The sequence below is a fragment of the Corvus moneduloides genome, chromosome 25 (assembly GCF_009650955.1).
Source record: "Corvus moneduloides isolate bCorMon1 chromosome 25, bCorMon1.pri, whole genome shotgun sequence".
Taxonomy (NCBI): Eukaryota; Metazoa; Chordata; class Aves; order Passeriformes; family Corvidae; genus Corvus; species Corvus moneduloides.
In genome coordinates this window covers 3553230-3573776 of record NC_045500.1, presented here as the reverse complement: position 1 = coordinate 3573776, position 20547 = coordinate 3553230, and the positions used below count along the sequence as shown (strand labels likewise).

Genomic DNA, 20547 nt, shown 5'->3' with positions numbered 1-20547 from the left:
TAACTGGAGGCACAGGCTCCTGCAGCTTTGCTGCTGCAGTTGTGGAGGGCTGAGGAATGGTATTTATAAATTTATACATATTTAGTATAAAATGAGTTTACCAGTCATAGGAAAGAACCTTTTCTGTCCCTCTGTCACTTTAGTGGCTCTTGGGAGTTCAGAGATGGTTTTGGTGGATTCCATTTGGCCTTGTGCAGAATAAAACTTAAATCTTTTCCTGGCAGATACTTCTTTCCTTGGTATTTATTTCTGCAGGACAAAGATGAGTTCTTTCTCTTGAAATTCCACAAAGGAAGATGAGGACACTTGTTTCAGGATTGTTTTTGTCTTAAACACAAGACAGAAAGCAGAAATACTCCAGAACAGTCCACTTCCAGCCATGCTGTTGGTAAAAATCAGGACTCAGACGTAACACTGATTTATTCTCTTCAGGCTCAGCTGTAGAGTCCTGTGTTTCCTGGATCTGGAATTCCTGCATCTGTGTTTCCTGGATCTGGGTTTCCTGGATCTGAGTCTCCTGGATCAGCCAGGGCAGCATCTGGGAAGGCACAGCCAGGAACAAGTCCCAGCTCTAAGCCAGACACGAGTGTTAACTGGAGTCAGGCCATCCTAAAAGGACAATCCAGCACTTGCTAAAGCACCTGGTGGGTTTTGTTCTGAGCTGAAACAAAGGCCTGTGTGGGGAGCAGATCAACATCATCCCTGTTCATGGGATGCAGGAACTGAATTCCACTCTCACTTGTGCTGATCAGGGAAAGCCTTTCCAGACCGGCTGCTCCTTGTACAAATAATTCACTGCATCTCCCTCGAGTGAGAAATGACCGATCTTGTGAGAGCCTCAATCGCTCGCCTGGAGGGTGTTCTGTAACAAAACCCTCCTTCTTCTTTAACTCGGCAAGTATTTGTTTTGTCCCGGTGCTGAATGGAAGCAAACACCGCAAGCTGGCTGTGCCTGCCTGGGTTGAAATGATGCCTTAGGTTTTAACTTTTATATTTTTCAAATCTTGGGCTGCTCAGTGTGTGACTCTGAAGTTTCTTGTAGCCTGTTCACTTCTGCTCTCTCAGGCCAGGCAGACATAACAAAGCCTCTCTGGGCCTGCTCTCCAGGGACACCAAGACTGTCCTAGGCCAAAAATATAAACCAAAGAGCCTCTAAAGGGGGGGTAAGCTGAGGGGAAAACTGAAGCTTTAATTGGAGAATTAACCCTGATATGCCAATGAACCAAACCTATAAGAGTGAAGAACTCGTGACCTGGGGTCCACCTTGGGGTCCATTTTTGAGAACAGCCTCTGGCTCCCCAGGGGTACCTTTGAAGGCCTTTCAAATAAATTCCTACCTTTATTCCCTTACTCCTGTCTAGTCTCTGTTTCTGGGAGGCCTCTTAAGGCACCACAGACCAGCCTGCTGGGCTGGGCTGGGCTGGGCTGGGCTGGTGGAGCAGGGATTGTAGCTGGAGAGGGGAAATGCATTGTTCAGAGACCTTCTGTACTCCCAGGCTTGTCCTCCTGTGCTCAGTGGTGTGTTGGGGGCAGTGATCCATTAGGTCAGTGCTGTGCAGGGAGAGGAATTCCATGGAATTCCTTCACACACTGCAGACTCCCAGGCTCCTATGGAAATTGATTCTAATGGATCACCCTCTGTCCTGTGAGGGACTGAATTTAACTGATCCTAGATCCCCTCATTAGATTTAGGAGAAGAAATGAGCTTCCCTTGCTGATGCTCAAGCTGGACCACTTGTTCAGCACGAACAGGCAGTGCCAAATAATTCCCTTCACTTCTAAAATGTGAAGAGAACTCAGACTGTCAAACAGGTTCTGAAACCTGTGCCCTGCTGCTGCCTCCTGATGGATTATCATTGCCAAGCCATGGCACTGATTTAATTTGTATTGCTTGCTATCTTTGGCTCTGCTGTCCCCTTGAATTTGGAGAGAGAACACTGCCTGAAGAAATTAACTGTGAGAGTACTGCGCTAATGCTGAGAAAGTACTCCGTGTGCTGTGCTGCTGGAATCAAGTCTGACAGCTCCTGGAATTCTGGGGGGTATCTGAAGCATCTCGGGTGCTGCTGCTGTGCACGAGGTCAGGACTGAAATGCCTGGTGAAGGTGCTGCTCTGTTAGCCACAATTCACGGCTTGGAGTCTTTAACGGTTGTGGCTGACATGGGAATTGTTTCTTGTGAAAGGGAAGGCACAAATAGATATTAACCTCCAGTTAATGCCTTTTATAAATACAGACTATCTACATGGATTAACCCCTAAGAGAAAGCCCTTTCCCCCATCTTTTCAAGTGTTGTTAAAATGGGCAGCAACCAATACGTGATAGGATAAATATTCCTCAAGTTCTGGCCCTCACAGTAGAGATTGGACACAAATTGTGATCCACAAGGCTGGTGGTGGCACTGCTGTGGTCCCAGTAGGAGCTGAGAGTTGCTGGTCCCAGTTTTTGGGATGGGTGACCTCCTGGGATGCACTTGGCATGTGTGGGCTGTGCTTTGCACTGGGAGTACAGGGATGTGCACACCTGGTTTTAATTCAGAAACCAATTATTATTGACCAAAAACCAGGTAAATTCAAGCTCTGTACCAGAAAAAAAAATTATACAACTTATCCAAAAGCTTGATTTTCCCACTGACTGGAGTTTTAATTGAAATATTGCACCGAGGAGGGAAAAATTGAGGCGAGCATGAGCCAAAGGAATGTGTGAAGCTCTCTTTGTCCCAGACTGCTGCTGGTGTTTCTTGCCAGTGAAATTTGTGTCATCTGCCTTGGAGCAGAGCTGGGGCTCCAGAGAAGGCGTGCAGGGATCAGGTGTCACCCAGCCAAAATCAAACGGGCCAGGCCTGCTCAAGGGACAGCAGCTGCTGGGAGGGAGGGCACCCTGTAAAGGGGCAGAGCTGGAGGGCACTGAAATAAGAATTTACTCAACACACGCTGCTTGCACGTGTCCACAGCTTCTCATCTGTCAAATGGTAATAGAACTCGTGTAATTTAATGTGCAAAGAGCAAAATGTGGCTGAAATCTTTGCGTGAGATCAGGCTCCAAAGATAACATCACAGTTCTTGCAGAAGGATGTTAGAATGTGAAAGTAAATGTGGATAAATAGATTCATTTTTCATTTAAAAATCACAAAATTCCTCCAGAATTTTCACCAAAAACAACCACCACCACCACCACCACAAAACCCCCAACCAACCAACCAAAGAAAAACCAGAAAAACCAAACAAAAACCTCCCTGCATGTTTTCGAACTTCAGAAAATCAGAGTTTTGACCTAGCAGGGTCATGCCTGAGTTGCAGGTTCCTCCTGCAGAAGCTGCCACTCTCAGCTGTGTGCACAGGAGGGGAAATAAGTTAAACATGATGTTGAACTATTGGAAAAAGGGGAATTCTGCTTGAATTCTTCCAAGGCTGTGAGTGCTCCAGTCTCCCTGCCTGGCCTGGCAGAGCTTCTGCAGCCAGATGTGAATCTGAGCGACTTGGTTGAACTTCTGGAGAAGCTGTAATGCGTTTCCTGTGCTTAAAAATATCTGCTTTTAATTAATGGAATGGTTTTCTTACCATGTACTCTCAGTGCCAGCTACTCCTCTGCATTCATCTCCCATTTTGCTGGCCCTTAAACATGCGGGAAAGCCCTTTTGGAAAGGTCTGCCAAAGAATCTGGGCTGGCATCGTGTTCTTCCTTCAGGGGAGGATTTTAATTTTTTTATAGAATTTTTCTTTCCTAATTGCTTCATTTGCAATCCCTCTTCTGAGGGCACTGGAGAACCCAGAACATTTGAGGAAGAGAAAGGCTGTGGATCAACCTGAAGCATCGACAACCATTTGTTGCTGGAACAAATCCGTCATTAGATGGATCATCAGACTGCAGGAACAGTCATTAACCGAGGCTCAGGGGGGTGGTGCTGCCGTGGCTGGGACAGAAATAGTCCTTGCTCAGGCTGGAATCTCTCACTCTGGGTCAGGTGTTGGAGCTGGCTCTCGTTGCAGAGCTTCTCTCTTTTCCCAGAGCATCAGGCAGGTGCCCAGCATCCCCTCTCCAGGATAAAAGTGTGCTGGGAATGCTGGAGAGCAGATGAGTGTTGGTTACTAATCCCTGGAGTGCTTGGAGTTAAAGGGGACAGGCTGGTGCCTCACTCCAGAGGGGAAGGGTTCCCAGGGCACAGAGAAATATTTCCTTTTTCATGTATAAAGGAGGTGGGAAAAGGTCTTTTCTCGAAGTGAGTTCCACTAAAGTTCAGTGAGGGTGAAGGTGAAGAATTTGTGTTGACAGTGGCAACAAAAATCCGCCTGGCAACAGCACCAGCTTTTCCTTGCATAATGAATTGATTACCAAACGCTGCCCTGGCCCAGAGCAGCATGGACGAGTCTCTTGTGGATTAATTAGACAATTGCTGTGGGCATTCTGAGGGTTTGCAGTGCCCACTGTTGCTAAAGGATCACGCCAGACTGGGAGCTTTGACCCTCATTTGTACTTGTTGCTGCAATTAAATGAGGCTCTTGTGCAGCTGATGAAAGATTCCACGGGAGATCTCACTCATTAATGCATGGAACAAACCTTCGTGACAATCTCCAAAGGGCTGCTCAGCCCTTCCCCCGGAGGAGGGAAGTGGATTTTGTGAAGGTTCACATTCTCCTGGTTAAAATTCAGGAGCGATGCTGGAGGGGGTTTGATTCCCAGGTGCTCTTGGGAAGCAGGTGAAATGTAATTTTTGGAATTATGAGGTAGCCAGTCATGCTTCTGACTATGTGGTGACGAGGTAGAAATCATGGCAAGATGTGGCTGAAGTGCTCAGGTTCAGGTTTCCCCAGAGGAGGGAGAAAAGGGATGTGCCCCTGAGGCAGAGAAGAAGCAAAGCTACCCAAGCTGCTTTTGAAATATTGGCATTTTGTCTGAACTGTAGATTTTTGCTCCTTGGACTTGAAAGGACAACAACAAACCACATTTATTTGAGCTTCTCTTTTTCAGTGGGTGTTTGTGGAAGGCATTCTGTTTGTGTGCGTGCACCTGGCGCATGGATACCAAGGTGACAGATTCTCCAGAAATCCATCTGAAGAGCTGTCAGGCTGTTAACTTACAGAATGAGCAGAGCAAAAAGGACAGTACAGAAATTAAATATAGCACTTGAGCACTTAAACTGCTGTCATTTGACTGAAATGTTTCCTTCCCCCTTGTTCCTGCTGTTATAAATCTTCCTTTTCAGACACATTATCTCTGTCCTAGATGGAAGTTTCTGATGTTCAGAGTTCCTGTGAAGTTTATTTTCAAACAAAAACTGAGGCAGCCCATGCAAGAGTAACTATTTTGATTTGGGTTGACAAATATTTTCTAACCTGAAGCTAATATTTTTAAAGTTTATGCTGTTGAACAATGAAAACTAAAGCTGTGTCAGGTTGATTTAGAGATGTTTTTGTGGTTTTGGTTTTTTTTTTTGAGAGAGAGCCCGCTCGAAATTCACACAACTGAATTTTAGTCACTGCCTTAGAGGATTTTAATTTTATAACCCTTTTTTTCACGTGGAAATAGGGCCTCACACAGGAGCAGCCAACGAAATTCAGAGGATCCTGACGGAGGATCTGTCACAACATTTTTCCTGATTCGATTTCGTCACCAGAATTGTGCAAGCCGTGTCCTGTGGCTGCTGCTCCGAGTGTCTTACCCTTGGCAGAGCTCACTTGGTGTGTGGATGCCTGAGAATTCTCCCGGCAGCGCCTTTGTCCCGGTGTGAAATCTGTTCTGCAGTGTCGCTGTCCTTGTGTGGTGTCTCTGTCGGTTCCTGCACCTCAGACCCTCCATCCCCCACGGGCATTTTGGAAGCAGCATCACCCCACGAGAACTCTTTTAAATCAGCTTTCACCCGCGTGAAACTGAGCTAAAAGCCCGACCAGTTCTGGTGCCACCTGCTGCTGCTGCTTTTTTCCTCAATCCCCCTCCTCCTCCGGCTTCTCTGTGAGCAGTCAATGGGGACAAAAAAAAAAAAAAAAACAAACAAAAAACCAAACCACACATAAAAAAGAGAAATTATTGTGTAAGAAGGCTGAAAGCCCAGGCTCGCTGGCTGCCTCCTCTCGGGGTGGGCTGGCTGAGCAGGAAGGTGGGACAAAAGGGACAACCCTGCCCAATTGGCTCCTCCGGGAGGCTCTTCCCCCTCCTTCCCCCTTTTCCATTCGGTGGATTGGTAGCAGCAGCATATTCGGTAACACAAACCCTGTCTCTCGGGATTAGGAGCGCGGTTACACTTGCGACAGCTGCCCGCGCGTCTCACCCGCTACAGAAACAGAACATGCTGCTCCTGCTACTCTTTTTCCTGATTTTTATCGAGCATTGTTCCCCCCCTCCCTCTGTTTCTCTCTCTGCCCTCCCCACAGCTCCACGCCGCTCCACTCCATGCTTGCCTCGTCTCTCGAGAAGAACCACGGCCGAGTTTTCCTAGAGCAGCCCCAGGAGACTTTTCCTTTCCTGAGCCAACAGAAGGCAAAGGGGGGCTGGGGAGGGGAGCTGAAACCCGGCCAAGCCATTGCTTGGGGTCAGTGCTAAACCTGCTTGGAGAGAGACCGGGCAGGGGAGGGACTTTTTGTAGAGGAGAGAAGGAGGAAAGAAACTTGAAACTGGCTTCCCTTGTGGCATGTCTGTGTCCTGGACATCCCCTCCCCACCCCGCTGGTTGTTAAATGAGAGCACGTGAAGAACATGAGGTTTCCTGCTTGAGAGGGAGCGCAGTGCTGGAGAGAGAGCGAGGAGGGAGGAGGAAGGCGAGTTGTGGCTTTGTGGTGTGGTTTACACCGAGATCAGAGCTAGAGTGCCTGGGGGGTGGGAGCAGAAGGAGAAAGGGCGTCTGATGCCAGCTGCCAATATGACAGAAACCCTGCAGCTCCCGGCGCTGCGAGTCCCCGAGCGGCAGGTGCTGGAGGGCGGCTGCGCCTGGTCCAGCTCGTCCACCCCGACCCTGCGCAGGAAGCGCTTCAAGATGAGGCGGATGAAGAACGTGCAGGAGCAGAGCCTGGAGGCCGTCAGGTACCAGGATTCTCCTTCTTCCAGCAAGGAATACCTGCAGCTCCCATCCATTGAGATCACCCCCTCCAGTGACGAGGACACCCCCTGGTCCAACTGCTCCACTCCCAGTGCCTCCCCGCGCCGCAAGCGCTTCCTCCTTCGGAAGTGGCTGCGCGTCCGAGAGAAGAAGGAGTACAGTGAGAGCAGGTAGGTTTTCTGGCCGCTCCCCTTCCCTGCTCACAAGGTGATGCTGTCCAAAATAGGCAGGAAGGGTCTGCTGTTCCCCTGGATGTGCTTCTTCCTGGAGTTTGGCCTCGCCTGTTGGCTGGAATGTGTCATGGTGTTGGTTGGATGTGCTGGTGCCAGAGCAAATGGCCCGATGTTCTCTGGGAACAGCAGGGCAAGGGTCTGTCCTTGCTCATGGTCCTCCAGGCGACACAGAGCCCGTGGGTGAGAAGATTTAACTTCACTAAGGTGTCCTGAGGAGAGCCTGAGAGAGAGGAGTGACCTCTCTGCTGGCATTACCTGTACAGGAGTGATGATGCCAAACCTTTGCCAGTGCTTTTAGGTGATGCTCATTCCCACCGCTGAGACTTTCCTTGATATCCTTAGTTCAGTACTGGGACAAAGAGAAGAGAAGACAAGAGAGAGAAACCAAGTAGCCCAGAGGGTCTGTGTGTCAAGGTGTCTGGGCTCGGTCCTTGTCAGCTTTCCAGACCTGAAAGTCACACAGTCCTTTGGCTGAAAAGGGCACAAATCATTCCCAAAGACCTCCAAGAGCCTGTCAACACGGGGAATGAATGCCCAGGCATTGTGTTGTGTGGCCACACGGAGATAACGCTGCACCTTATGTAACCCTCTGCAGGGCACACCGCATGCAGTGGGATTAATCCTTCCTTTAACAGGGCACGGGAACAATCTGCCTTTCCTGAAGGCCCCAAATACACAAGACACTTTTTAAGGATTTCTCCAAGAAATTACTACTCTATAAATCCTTAGGCTGGCTTAGTGTGGGCCAAGTTTCCTTCCACTGTTCGCAGCTCCCGTGCAGCTGATCTGTGGGGTTATGTTTAAAGGATGTGCTGCACTTCCAGAAAAAGAGAAACCTTTAGCATTTCTGCACCCACCAAACCACACTGACTCACTGCCTGCTGTGGTCCTTGAGTGTTTACAGGGCAGAGCTTTTAATACCCACTCTGATTATGTGATAATTCTTCTTGCATCAGGTCCCTTAACAAGGTCAGTCTGTCAGCTTATTAATTTTTAAAGAACTTTCATCAATGAATGCATGCCATTGAGGAGCTGGTAATTCCTCTCAGCAAGTTAACATTGCAAAATGTCTCTTGGCTGAGAAACATTTCTGATTTTTACATAACTGTGGTGGTACAGGTAGGGATTCAGGCACAGCATACAAAATGGGAAAGATAATGCATGAGGTACGTGCTGAAGTGTCAGAATCTTGAAGTTAAGGTCTGAAGTTCAGAGGATGAAGGATCCAATCCTTCAGCTGAAGGACTTCGTTTGGATTTATTGATGGTGGATGTGTTTCAGGCAGGCCAAGACACGTTTCTTTTGGTGTGAAGGCAGAAGAAAGAACCAAGTTTCCTTGTACACATGTTATTTACACAGTCATGCTGACAACTTTCTGCTTATTTATCTCCAGGAGATTTCCTGGTGATGTTTTCAAAGCAGTGATGGGGAAAAAAGGTGAAGTGGTGGATGGATCAGGTGACATTAGCATACCAAAGCCACCTCCTCTCTTCATGTGCAGCCGGCTCCAGATCTACCCCTTCTGCCATGGGAAACACGGAGTTTCCTAATGGAATTTTTCCCTTCCTAGCCCAGATGGAAAAGCCCGGTTGCTGGGCACTGTGCTGAGCCTGTGGGCTGGCAGAGTGCAGAGATCATCCCTGGGCTTTCACACCTCAGCAGAAAACAGCACAGAGGAAGCAGAATCTGTGGGGAGTTGGCCATGGAAAGGATGATAAACCCTGAGGGGTTTTGTGGCAATAATTTGAAAGAGACGAGGGGTAAACTTCGCTGTGCCCCGAGTGAAATCTAACCTTTTTAGAGCAAGAAGCTGTTTTGCTATAAAACAGAGATTGCCTGTTTGCTTCTCCTGCTTTAGATTGGTCAGGGAGAGCACCTGCTCTGTCCTGCTGCTGCTCTCTTGTGCCACTGCTGTTCGTGACAGATGCTACCAATGTCACTTCTGTGCCATGCATTTGTTCAGGGGCAGCAGGGACAACTGTGCTGAAGGCTGAAGGGTTTTGTGCAGCAGTTCATCCACCAAGCCCTGGCTCGGGGTTCCGACAGTGACGATGCTTGGCCTGTTCAGGTGTCACAGGGATTCCCAACGTGTGCTATCCTGTCCTAGGAGTGCAGGTATCTTATGAGAGAGGATATTCAGATTCCCAAATTCCAGCTGGTGAAGGGAGCAGCCATCAGGCCGTGGCTCCCACTGGGGAAATAAAAATAAACACAGTTTGCTCCCCGTTGCTCCGTTGTCACTGTTATCTGCAGGGATGGCTCGAAGAACGACATGGAATTCAAGTCCAGGATAAGTGGCATTATTTAATTAATTATCACCTCGTTTATATAACTTGGTTCGCAATAGAGAAATGACATTATTGGGTGCTTGACCTCCCAGAGTGATTGGCTGAATGCTACGACGCCTGTTTCACAGTATTTTCTTCAGTGTGGAGAACAAGACCGTGCATAACAAGCTTGCACCTGTGAGATAAAGTCTTGGTTTACAAAAACCCTCTACTACTGTTTACAGCTAGCTTTCGTGAGAAAGGAGACTGACAAGCAGCTGTAAAATACAGGAAAATTTCTCTGCCAGCCTTTTCAGCACCTACACTCCATTTCTCTGGCTGAGTTGCTACCAAGCTGCTGGAATTTCATTTTTGGAGCCTGGTGACTTTTATCCCCGTTCTGTGGCCAGGTACCTGTTCGGTGGCAGGGTTTTCCCGGGAAAGCTGGCAGCTGAGAGAGAGCAGGCTGTGCTCCGGCTGAGCTGCTCCTCGCTCTGCTCACATGGCCCCGAGCAAGAGCAATAGCACTGTGACCATTAGCATACAGCGAGCATCCAAGTGAATAAACAAACTCTTTCAGCGCTCCAAACGCTGTCTGCAATGCTCCAGGTCTGCTTTTCTCCTCCGGAAACTCCAACGTGCTGGTTAGTTTTTAACAGCCTGGATAACTGGGAGGTGTGTTGACCTCCTGGTTCTCTAAAAGCTGCTGGAGCAGGAGGGAGGCTGTTCCTTTCCTTCCACTGAACCCCAGGGACGGCTGGGAGAGCCTTTCCTGCCCCTGACACAGCTTTGTTCAAGGTGAGAGAGCAGGAAGGCAATTCCTGGGGGTAGGACTGTCCCTGGAACGTGTCCTTGCTCAGAAGAATGATGATCCAAACCTCAAGGCTGCTGTGCAGATGATAAATAGAATGATTTTCATAAGGGGCACAGACAACTTCTCCTGTGCCCTCACCCATCCTTTGCCAGCCAGGCGATGAAGTTATTTACCTGCACACAGCTTTCTAAACCACGAACCCCGCACAGATGCACAGTTTTTTTATTAAGACACGATGATGTTTCTTTCTTCAGAGGCAATCTGGTGGCATTCTGCTGTGCCTGCAGTCTGCGTCCATTATTGATGTGGGCATAAGGGAGTTGATCAGCTTTAATTTATTATTTACCTCTCCAAGCCACCCTTGCTTGTAATTTCAGGACCTGCATGAGATTTTTTGGGCAAGAACTTCTGAGTAGATCATTCAGGCTTAAATTTAAGGACAGCTTTCCCCTTGGCCTAAGATCGGGATTGGTTAAGGATGAAATGTTGGTGCTTCAAAAGATGCAAAACTTTGGATCAGTGGGGGGCAGCTTTTGACGTTTCTATAGATGAATTTACTCAGGTTGGTTTTCTGCTGGAAAGTCTGACACTCACTGTGGGCTCACCCAAAAGGAAAGACTTGTCTGAGTCCTAAAATGCCTCTAACACATTAAAAATGAAGGGTATTATTAGATGAATTCCATCCCAGCTCAGAAGAGTGTCTGTGCCGAGGAGCTGGAGGTTTCTTGAGCTGCCAGCCACGCAACTGTGGAGGTTTTTCAGATGAAATCCTGATAACTTATCTCGTAGTGTGGGACAAATGAGGGGAGAGTCTCCAGCATTGCTCAGCACTGGGCTCTGAGGCTGCTTCCCTTCACATTCTGTGGTGGAAAGAGGTAAAAATTATATTTTTTTTTCCTTAAAAACCTTTCTCTTGGTCACTCCAGTGAGATACATCAGTTAACTGTGAACTGCAGATTTGTTGGAACTTGAGCTAAAAATCATTTACAAATAGGTGACTTAGCTATTTTGAATTGGCTTATAAAGGTAAACGAGCCTTTAATTTCAAGTAGTCCATAATGCTTTTGCTTTCCTTAATTAAACTGAAATGCACTCTAAATATTTCTGGGAATAAATTAATGGTCATTCCCCTTTTTCTGACTCCACCACGTGTGAAAAATATTGTGGCATTTTCTAGAGGAAAAAAAACCTGAGTGATGTGATTCCCCCCCAAAGAAACTGCTGACTGTGAAAAGTAAAAAACCAAAAAGCTGCAAGATTAAAGGCTACAGGGCCTCTCCCGTCATGGAAAAGCGATCTGAGCCTTTAGGTAATACCATGGAGGTGTTTCCTGGTGAAAGGGAGCTGCTCCAGCCCTGTGCTGGGGTGGTGGGAGAGCTCTGGGCAGCCCTGGTGGGGTGAGGTTTTGGGCATTCCGAGAATGATGCCGCTCTGAGTTTTGCAGTTCTCAGTTTTTCGGGCTTTGCTGAACTTCCACGTTCCAGTGGTGGCTCTGGGGGGAGGAAGTGGGGCTGCTCCTCTCTCGCCAGCGCAGCAAGCTGCTGCAAGAACTGGGAAGTGCTTGTGTACTGGGCTTGCTCATTTCTGCTAAAATTCTCATTAAAATCTTATTTGTGGGAGGAACTGATGGCTCCACTGGGATTTCATCATGGAAGAGGCAAATGCATTTTTTCCCCCCCCGTGTTCTGCTTGTAGCTGGAGCTGGTTAATTGAGGTTTTTGGGAAGAGAAATATCACATGGGGAAAGCTGTGCATCTCTGAGGGAAGCAGCTGCTGTTCTCTGCTTTTGGCGGCTTTGGAAAACCCATGAGCACAAACTTCCCTTTATGTGGTGTCTCTTGTAGTCTGAAATGTGAGACCACCCCAGCGATGGCTTGGTAGCAACTCAGTATTAATGTAACTTCTTGCTTTTTGAGCCTGCATGTTCAAATGAGGCCTAAAGTGCTCCCAAAAAAGTGATTTTTTCCCTGTCTCCTGGGAGTGCTGATGTGCTGTTTGCTGCGACTTCGATCTTCTGCCACTTGTTTATGGTAACCTGTGCCAAGTGACTGTGAATTCCACCAGCCCGGGTATTTTTGTTGGCTGAATCTCACTGCCTTTGTGCAGTAGTTTGTGGTTTTCTTTTAAAATATTTGCCTTTCAGTATTTGTGTGATTTAGGGTGACCGGTCACCCGAGAGTATCAAAACTGATCGATTTACAAACAGCCTGGGACTGAAATGCTGTTGATCTTATCTGGTCAGCAAATATTTGCCGAGATCTGTGCCCTGCACTGTGCCTGCCGATGGAATTTAACAATTAATTCCCATGTTCCTTATCACAGTGGTTTTCCACGGATTCTGCTTCCCATTCAAGGCATCTGTTGCTTGGTAAATAAGATGTTGGTGAAAGGGCTTGTCCGGACTGCTGGGGAGGTGGGTGTTGATGCTCTCCTTTGTGAAATGAATGTGGTGTGAGAGGAGAGGACTCGGCCGTCCTGCCCCTTTTAACCCTTCCCAAGTGCAAGAGAAATATTTAAATATTTAAGGCACAGCAGCATCTTCAAATCTCCTGACTCAAACAAAGTGTGTGTGATCAGAACACCTGGGTGTAGTCAGTAGAAAAATGGGGGTTTTTTTTGTACTTGGGTTACCTGGGTAAGCCGCTCGGTGGAGGAGTGCTGGAAGCAGAATCTTCCAAGATTTAATTGTTAAAAGGCCTGGTTAATCTGTGTTTAAGGTTTTTCTTCACTTTCTAAAGTAATAAGTAATGGGTTTGCATGAGAACCAAGGAAAAACCACAGGGCATAAACCTGGAAGTATTTTTATGGGCTTAGAAGTTGTAAGAATGAGAGGGACATCCTGGGCTTATGCACCCAAAGATTTAAGCCTTGTCCAAATTCAAGTTTATCACTGCTGAGCTTTGGAATGAGATAAGCTTGTTTTGCTGATTTCCTGAGAGTTTTATGCAGCTTTTGGCCTTCTCTGTGGATACAAAACTGTCTGAAAACTCCTTTCCATGTTATTCCTCAGCACAAATCACACCTTTCTTATTCTTACTTCACAACACAGCTGAATTGTCATTATACCGTTCCAAAGGAGCACTTAATAGCAGGTTATCCTTAAATGGACTGAAAGTCATCATTAAACAACAGGCTCTGCATTTCAACCACTCTGAGCATTTCAGTGAATTTAACAACTTTGCTGCCCCATAACCAGAAGGCTGAAATTATTTTATTTTATTTTGTGTGAAAAGCTCACAAAGTTTTATGCAAAGCGCTCTTGCAGTGAACAGCTCGTGCTGGAGAGACAAGTGGGTAAAAAGTGGTTTCTCCGAGTTTTTAATTGCTCATAATCTTGAGCTAAGGTGCTGTATTTCAATGAGCTGCAATACCTGGGTTCTGTTAAATTTTAAACCTTCATTTGAAATGTGAACTTTAATAGGTGGATGAGCAGGAACAGGTCTAAGGTTCATCCTGGCTGTCCCACAGGGAATTTTCACATGGTATTCCCAGCATTGCTGGGCTGGGATAGACTGGGAATTCTCCTTGGGTAAGTCCAGTTACATCTGCTCCATCTGAATTGAGGTGGCAGAGTGTGGTGGGAGGGTTTTTCTATGCAGAAGCAAGAAATTATAGAAATAGAAATCCAATGCTTCCTCTTATCAAAAGGGGGAAATTCCTTGGACAGAGGAGGGTAAATGTGGTTCCCTCTGTGCTCTTTCCCAGTTCACTGGGCCATAATTAAGCTCAGAAGTGCAAGAAAAATGTTTCTTTGCTTTCGGGAATGTATCGTTCTTACCCAGCTGTTGATTTACAGCTTGGAGCCAATCCAGAACTCTTATTCCCTTACTGCAGGAGTTTTGTGCTTTCCTGTGCCCAGCCTCAGAGGCTGATTTCTGTATTGGTTTTCCGAGGATTTTTATAACTATTGATCACTAATTAGCTTTTTCTGAAAGCTTCAGCCTACTCTCCTCTCTCTCAGAACAGTGACAGTGTTCTGTCTCATGCTCTGAACGGGCAGAAATAGGGGACAATGCCAGGTGATGTCTCCCAAATGCTAAATGTGTCCCCAGGACAGGTGCTGTGTTCTCAGAAAGGTCATAGGAGCCCTTAAAGGCCTCAGAGAAGCAGCTGGTCAAAATAAAGGTGGTTGAGAAAAATGTTGAATGAAATTAAGATTCGTTGGCTTTTTATTCTTTGCAGAAAACTGCAAATTCTTTGGCAAAAACTCTTATCAGAAGGCGGAAGAGAAAACCTGTCCCTTTATCTTTTTTTTAATTACCAAGTGCACTTCATGGAAATGTGCTATTTGCAGTTCTGGTACTGTTTTCCCCAAAATAGGTGTTACTGGATAAGAATTGTTGCTCTTTAGAACGAAAAGATGTCATTTGGTGGGGTTTTTTGTCTCATGTTTATGTTTCTGTGCCTCTGGACAACGTGCTGTGCAGGTGTGTGTTCAGTGCAGCAGAAGCTGTGACTGCAGGTGTGTGACACAGACCTGAACTAGTTTTATTTAACAATTTAGATCCTACCAACAGAGAAATTTATCCCAGTCTGAGTTCGCAGACAAGTTTGTGCTGCTGGTTTACCAGGATTTCAGAGCCAGCGGTACCCAGGCAGAGCAGATTCAATCTCGCCCAGGAACACCTCCAGCCTCACCTGGAGGCAGAATCAGCTCTACCAGTGCTCAGCAGGAGAGCTCTTGCAAGGAAACGAAGCTGTAGCAGGAATCCTGAGGAGCCCCTGGAGCTGCCAGAGGGGAGTGAGGCGAACCCCAGGGTGAATTTGCAGGGAATGCAATGATCGCCCACGCAACACCCATTTCAGGGGGGAGAGTGACATCTTGTGGGCTCCGCTCGCAAGTCTCACCAGAAATTCTCCACTGGCCACTTCAAAAGTTGGTTTTAACTTCTCTTCTCTACTTCTACCTGGCACTGGGGCGGGTACAAACACCCAGCAGTTTGGTGTTGGAATGTTTGACTGTAAGAAACGATGAGAGGCTGTCCAGGTGATGTGCAAGGTCACTTGGTCCTTCTGGAAAGCTCTCAGGAGCGTGTCACTGAGATGAAGAGACTCCAAACCCTCGTGCCAGCTGTGAATCAGATAGAAACTTAAAGCCTCTTTTCTGTTTTCTCTTTTCAACCCCCAAATGTGGAGTGTGAACCTTGTGTTTTCCTCGATCTGGATTTAAAGCTGAGTGTTCCACAGGTCACAAAGATCTGTTTTCTGTGATCTGGATTAAAGCTGAGCGTCCCACAGGTCACAAAGATCTGTTTTCTGTGATCTGGATTAAAGCTGAGCATTCCACAGGTCACAAGGATCTGTTTTCTGTGATCTGGATTAAATAAGATGAGTGTTCCACAGGTCACAAAGATCTGTTTTCTGTGATCTGGATTAAAGCTGAGTGTTCCAGAGGAGGTTCCCCAGCTCTGTCCATGTTTTCCTCCATCTGGATTTAAAGCTGAGTGTTCCCAGGAGGTTCCCCAGCTCTAACTGTCCCTGTCTCGTGTTGCAGCAGCCAGCAGAGCAGCCAGCAGAGCAGCCACGACGATGACTCTGCCCGGTTCCTGAGCCCCTTCATGCGTGAGGACAGGTGAGTCTGTGCCTGGGCTATGCTGGGACCACTCACTGGAATGGCACCTGCTGAGCTGGTCGAGGCCCTGATTTATTTTCTTTGTGTTTCTCAGAGCTGTTTAACAAATGTGATTTAAATTGGTCATACTGATGTCTAAAAAGCTGCATTTTCCATCACCTTTCAAGTGGGACAATGCACCCAGCCCCTGAAGTTGCCTGAGTTTTCTTTTGAGGCTCATTCCCCAAACTCCAGCTGCTGTAGCAGCTTCATCAGACTTGCTGTGTGTTGGTGATTAGCGCCTCTGATCCTTCAAAACACACAGCTGGAGTTTCCTATGTGGCTCCTGCCCTCAGCAAAGACACCACTGAGCTTGGTTTTATTCACTTCTGAAGTGGTGTGACCGTCCTGGAGTCTAAGAATGTGTGTGCAGCAGCTGGGTGAGAGCTGCTGTGAAGTTCCAGAAGGAGCTTTCATTGGGGTTGATTAATGACTGCTTCAGACTGCAGCACTGGCACAAAAGCTGTTGAAAACCGATTTTTGTTGTTTATTCTGGTGCATGATTTATGAATGTTGCTTTGCTCAGAGCCACATGATGAGGAGTTTTGCTGTATCTTGTAGGTCAACTTTTGAGCCTGAAACTGCTGAGTTTTCTTGTACTGGGCATGAACTGTGAGTCCTGAGTTGTCACTGCCTTTGTATCCTGGGGCAGATCCTGCAGGGCTGTTTCCCTACAAATATCCCTGGATGCAGCTGGATTTGGGTTTCTGGGGTTCTCTGTGGGGTTAAGCTGCATTTTACTCACTGATCTTGTGATTTATAGGGGGTTACAGTGAGTTTTTTGGCTCAGAATCAGCACTTGGGATTTGTATCTCACCTTTTCCTCTCTGTTTCACGCCACTTATCCATCTTCCCGTGGCTGTGGAGTCCAGACTAATTAACAAAACATCCCTAATTGACTGACAGGTGACTGTTTGCAGCCAGGAAATAAAGAGTGGGACAGCAAAGCAGGGGGGTTATGAGGGCATCACCTCTGTGTGATGTGCTGTTATTCCATTGGAGCTGGAATTCCATCGGTTAAACAGGGTTAGGATTTGTTAATACATTTCTGGGTGTAGCAGCAGGGCATCATTTGGAAGTGCTGCCTGTTTCAGATGTATTTTAAAGGGAGCATTTAGGTTGGTGATAACAATATTTTCCTGGCTGGAAGGGGCAGATTTCAGCAGCAGTCAGATCTCAAAACTATTTATGCAGAGCCAAGGTGATGCTGAGCCTACTGACCTCTTACATTTGGGACCAGCAACATTCCTGCTGCCTAAATTTAATTACAATTAACTTCTGTTTTCATGGATCCTAGAATTATCCATGTGAGGGATAGTAAATTGCCTTTTCTGCTGGTTTTTTCCTCATTTGCTGATGTAATTCCCTCAGGATCCACTAGCACACTCCTCCTTTGGATATTGGTGGTTTGTGCTCCTGAAACTTCACCAAAAAATAACTCAAACACACCTTTTAACGTAAGCTGGACATGAATTAGTGAGAAGGCTGACAGAGCCTTTGAGAGCTTGCTGTCTGCTATTACAAATAACACAGCTGAAGGTTGTTTCTGAGGCATCTTCAATCTTTCAGACCCCCAGAAATTGAATGAGGAGGATTTGGGGGTTTTTTTGCTGCTTTTACGGTGGTATTTTTTTGACCAGTAACAAAACATCCTCCAAGCACAGGTTTGGACCTCTGAGCTTCTGTTCTGAAGAACTCCAAGGCAGTTCTGGTCACTTATCAATTAACCATTGTACATCAGCTCCTTAAAAAACCCCCTAAAAACCCCACAACCGCCCAGGATTTCATCAGTCCCGTAGGGTGTGAGCAGAAAGGAGGGCAGGGAGCCACGTGCTGTGCCCTGGGAGGTGCACCTTGCCTTGGCACGCTGCCCCTGGCATCCCAGAGGAGGGCAGGAGCAGAAAGAGGGAAGCTCAGAGCAGGGAACGAGCTGCACGCGCCTCAGGACAGCTGGGACCGTGCTGAAAGAAGCTGCCCCGGCCAAAAGCAAAGGGCTGCTGAGTTGCTGAGTTGATTCTGAGATGAAAAAAATGAAGAACACGCAGCTGGGGATGGCTGGGATCCTCACAGGCAGGATCTTCACCAAAGGTGCTGCTGGGGGAGTTCCCATCTCAGTGAGCGATTTCCAAAGGGCCACGCTCCATCTCCTGGAGGTTTTAGGAGAAGACTGAACATTCTGCCCTGCTCTGGCTGCATTTGGGGCTCTCTGGCAACCCCATCTGTGGAGGTGGGAGTGCTGCTGTTGGCTGCAGGGCTGGGAAGTGCTGCCATGGTCCAGAACCCCTACCCTGGCAAGGCGTCCTGTGGCACAGTGGTGAGGCAGGTCTGCCACCCCTGTGTCTCTTCCCTGAGGAAAAAGCTTTCCCTCTGCAAATCCATGTAAGTTATCCTGTCTCTGCCGTGCCTGGGTTATGCTGAGAGGGAGTTAAACTTCATCTTGGGGCAAAAAATGTCCTTTATGGGTATTTTTAGAAGGAAGAATTTAGTGGGATGTGCTGGAAAGAGGTTTTGTGTGGATTTAGGGCTCAGTTCTTTGCGTGCTGATTGCCTGGGTGAGTCACTTCATGTCGCTATTTATGAAATCAGGAGAATTCCTTTTTTACCTCACAGGAAAACAGAGGTGGTGAATTAAGTCTGAGCAGCTCAGATGCTGAAAAACTCAGCAACTGCGAAAGTACAAATTCAGGCAGAGCTGAGCTAGAGGGTCCAAATAATTGTGCTTGACTTAAAATAACTCCAAGGGTGGGTAAGGCTGGGATGGAGCCACAGATCTGGATGAGGTGCGTGCACATGATAGACCCCATAATCACTGAAAGGAGACAAAGTTATGCATGAGTTACCTTGAATTTTCACCAAATTAACCCCAAATTCATGAACCTGTCCCTGCTTGATCCAAGGAGTTGTTCTTTGTCATGGCACCAGGGCACCCATTGGGTTTAAGGGTGCAAAGTGTGTTTTAATTAAAAGTTGAGCTACTGAACCAGAGGAAAAATCAGTCCTTAGACTCAGCCTAAGGAGGAGACAAACTGTTGAAGAGAGGAAAAGCACGAGGTTGGAAATGGAAGAGAGGGAAGTGAGTGGCAGTTTACAAGAGATAATAAAAAAATTATTTACACAAACGACCAAATAAATCAAAATGACTTACATTGACACTGCTGTAAATTCAAATTATTTACATAGAGATCATATCTAGTGGAGGAAGTGGGAGTGCACAGTTAGTTTTAAGATCTGTCTTTGATATTTCCTGCATCTTATCTTAGTTCCCAAATCTCCTGATTCTGCAGTTCCAGGCCTGCAGGGCTGGCTGTTGCTCTGAGCAATCTAATAAAGATTTCTCAAATAATGGATCAAAATCCACAAGAGAGCTTTCAAGGGAATTAGGGAAAAGCTTGCCACAGAGACAAGTGGAAGAAATTCTGTTGGCTGCTTGAATTTTCCCAGGAAGTTGTAGGAAGAGCAGAAAAGAGATGAAAGTTTGAAACGGGATAAATTCCATATTATTTATGTCCTTAGGGCTTGCTTGTGCTGCATGTTCCTCCCTGTGTCCTTTTCCTTTTGGCACAACATTCTGAGCCCCTGTGCCTGCAAAGATCCAGCACAGACCCTTGGTAGGAAGGGTCCTGATCCACTCAGATCCCTGAGGAGCTTTTATCCCTCACAGATGGAGGGATCATCCTCAGGGAAGTTTTAAAAAGTGTTCTGGACAAGACTTGGAGGCTGCTGAGCTCTCACAGGGTCCCTGAGCAGACCCTTATGCTTTTGCAGTAACTCTAAAGTGAGTTTGGATTTGGATCTAGCTCCAAACTCTGAGTCAGTTGGACTTAATATTAAACAGGAGTTTGACCAGAATGCTGCAAGTTGGTTTTTTGGTAAGAAAGATGCTTAATATTTAGATTATGTCTCTTTTTTGCCCCCCTCACCTCTGGCTGACAAGAGCAGCTTAAGCTCAGCTCTGTTCCCCTTGAGTTGCCAGCCTGGCCACTGGCAGTCAGTGAATGAAAACACCACATGCTCCCTGTTCCTCAGATGCCATCACTGTTCGTTTTTGGTTTTTTATTGAAAGTTCTGTCTCTGCTGGACTGGTTTTAGCCAAGATTAGCTCAGCCCTGCTGTGCTTTGCCTGTCACTGAGCGCAGGGGAGGCCTGACAGACCTCGCACGACTGCGTCACTCACTCGTGATGCTCAGGAACACGAGGAGGAGGTGCAGAGGTGTTTTAATGTCCCTCTTTCTCCTTCTCTGAGGCACTGGGCAGGCCCCTTCCCCTCCCTTCCTGTTCCCAAGAGCAGAACTTGCAGCTGTGTAACTGCATTTCACCTTCAGGCCTGAAGCAATGGTCACCCCATGTGTCCCGCGAACGCTGGGATTCTCGGAATATTATGGTGGAGAAGAGGCAGACAAGATGCTTTCTGGGGGCTGCAGCTTGGTGTGAGTGACCCAAAGGTTTTTCCCTGAGTTTCCTGGTGTAGCTCACCCCCTTGGCAGTGCCCAGGTTTTGCTCACACCTCTGCCAGCGAGCCCTGCAGTGAGGCAGTGCCCGTGGTGCAGGACGGTTCACACGTCAGCCTTGTTCCCCTGCTCCCACGCCCCACTCAG

General features: G+C 47.2%; 1 protein-coding gene across 7 annotated transcripts in view; it reads left to right on the top strand.

The window, feature by feature from the left end:
• The first annotated feature begins 6323 nt into the window (after positions 1 to 6323).
• Positions 6324 to 20547, top strand: part of GRAMD1B (GRAM domain containing 1B) — an 84388-nt gene continuing 70164 nt past the window's right edge. For 2 of the 7 annotated variants that reach the window (XM_032133898.1, XM_032133893.1), the window contains exons 1-2: positions 6328 to 7197; positions 15836 to 15913. In XM_032133898.1, coding sequence (XP_031989789.1) covers positions 6836 to 7197; positions 15836 to 15913 — 440 coding nt within the window. In that variant the 5' untranslated portion in view covers positions 6328 to 6835. Of the gene's footprint in view, positions 7198 to 15835; positions 15914 to 20547 lie in introns of all 7 variants that reach the window. The other 5 variants (XM_032133892.1, XM_032133894.1, XM_032133895.1 and 2 more) reach the window with 5 other exon arrangements.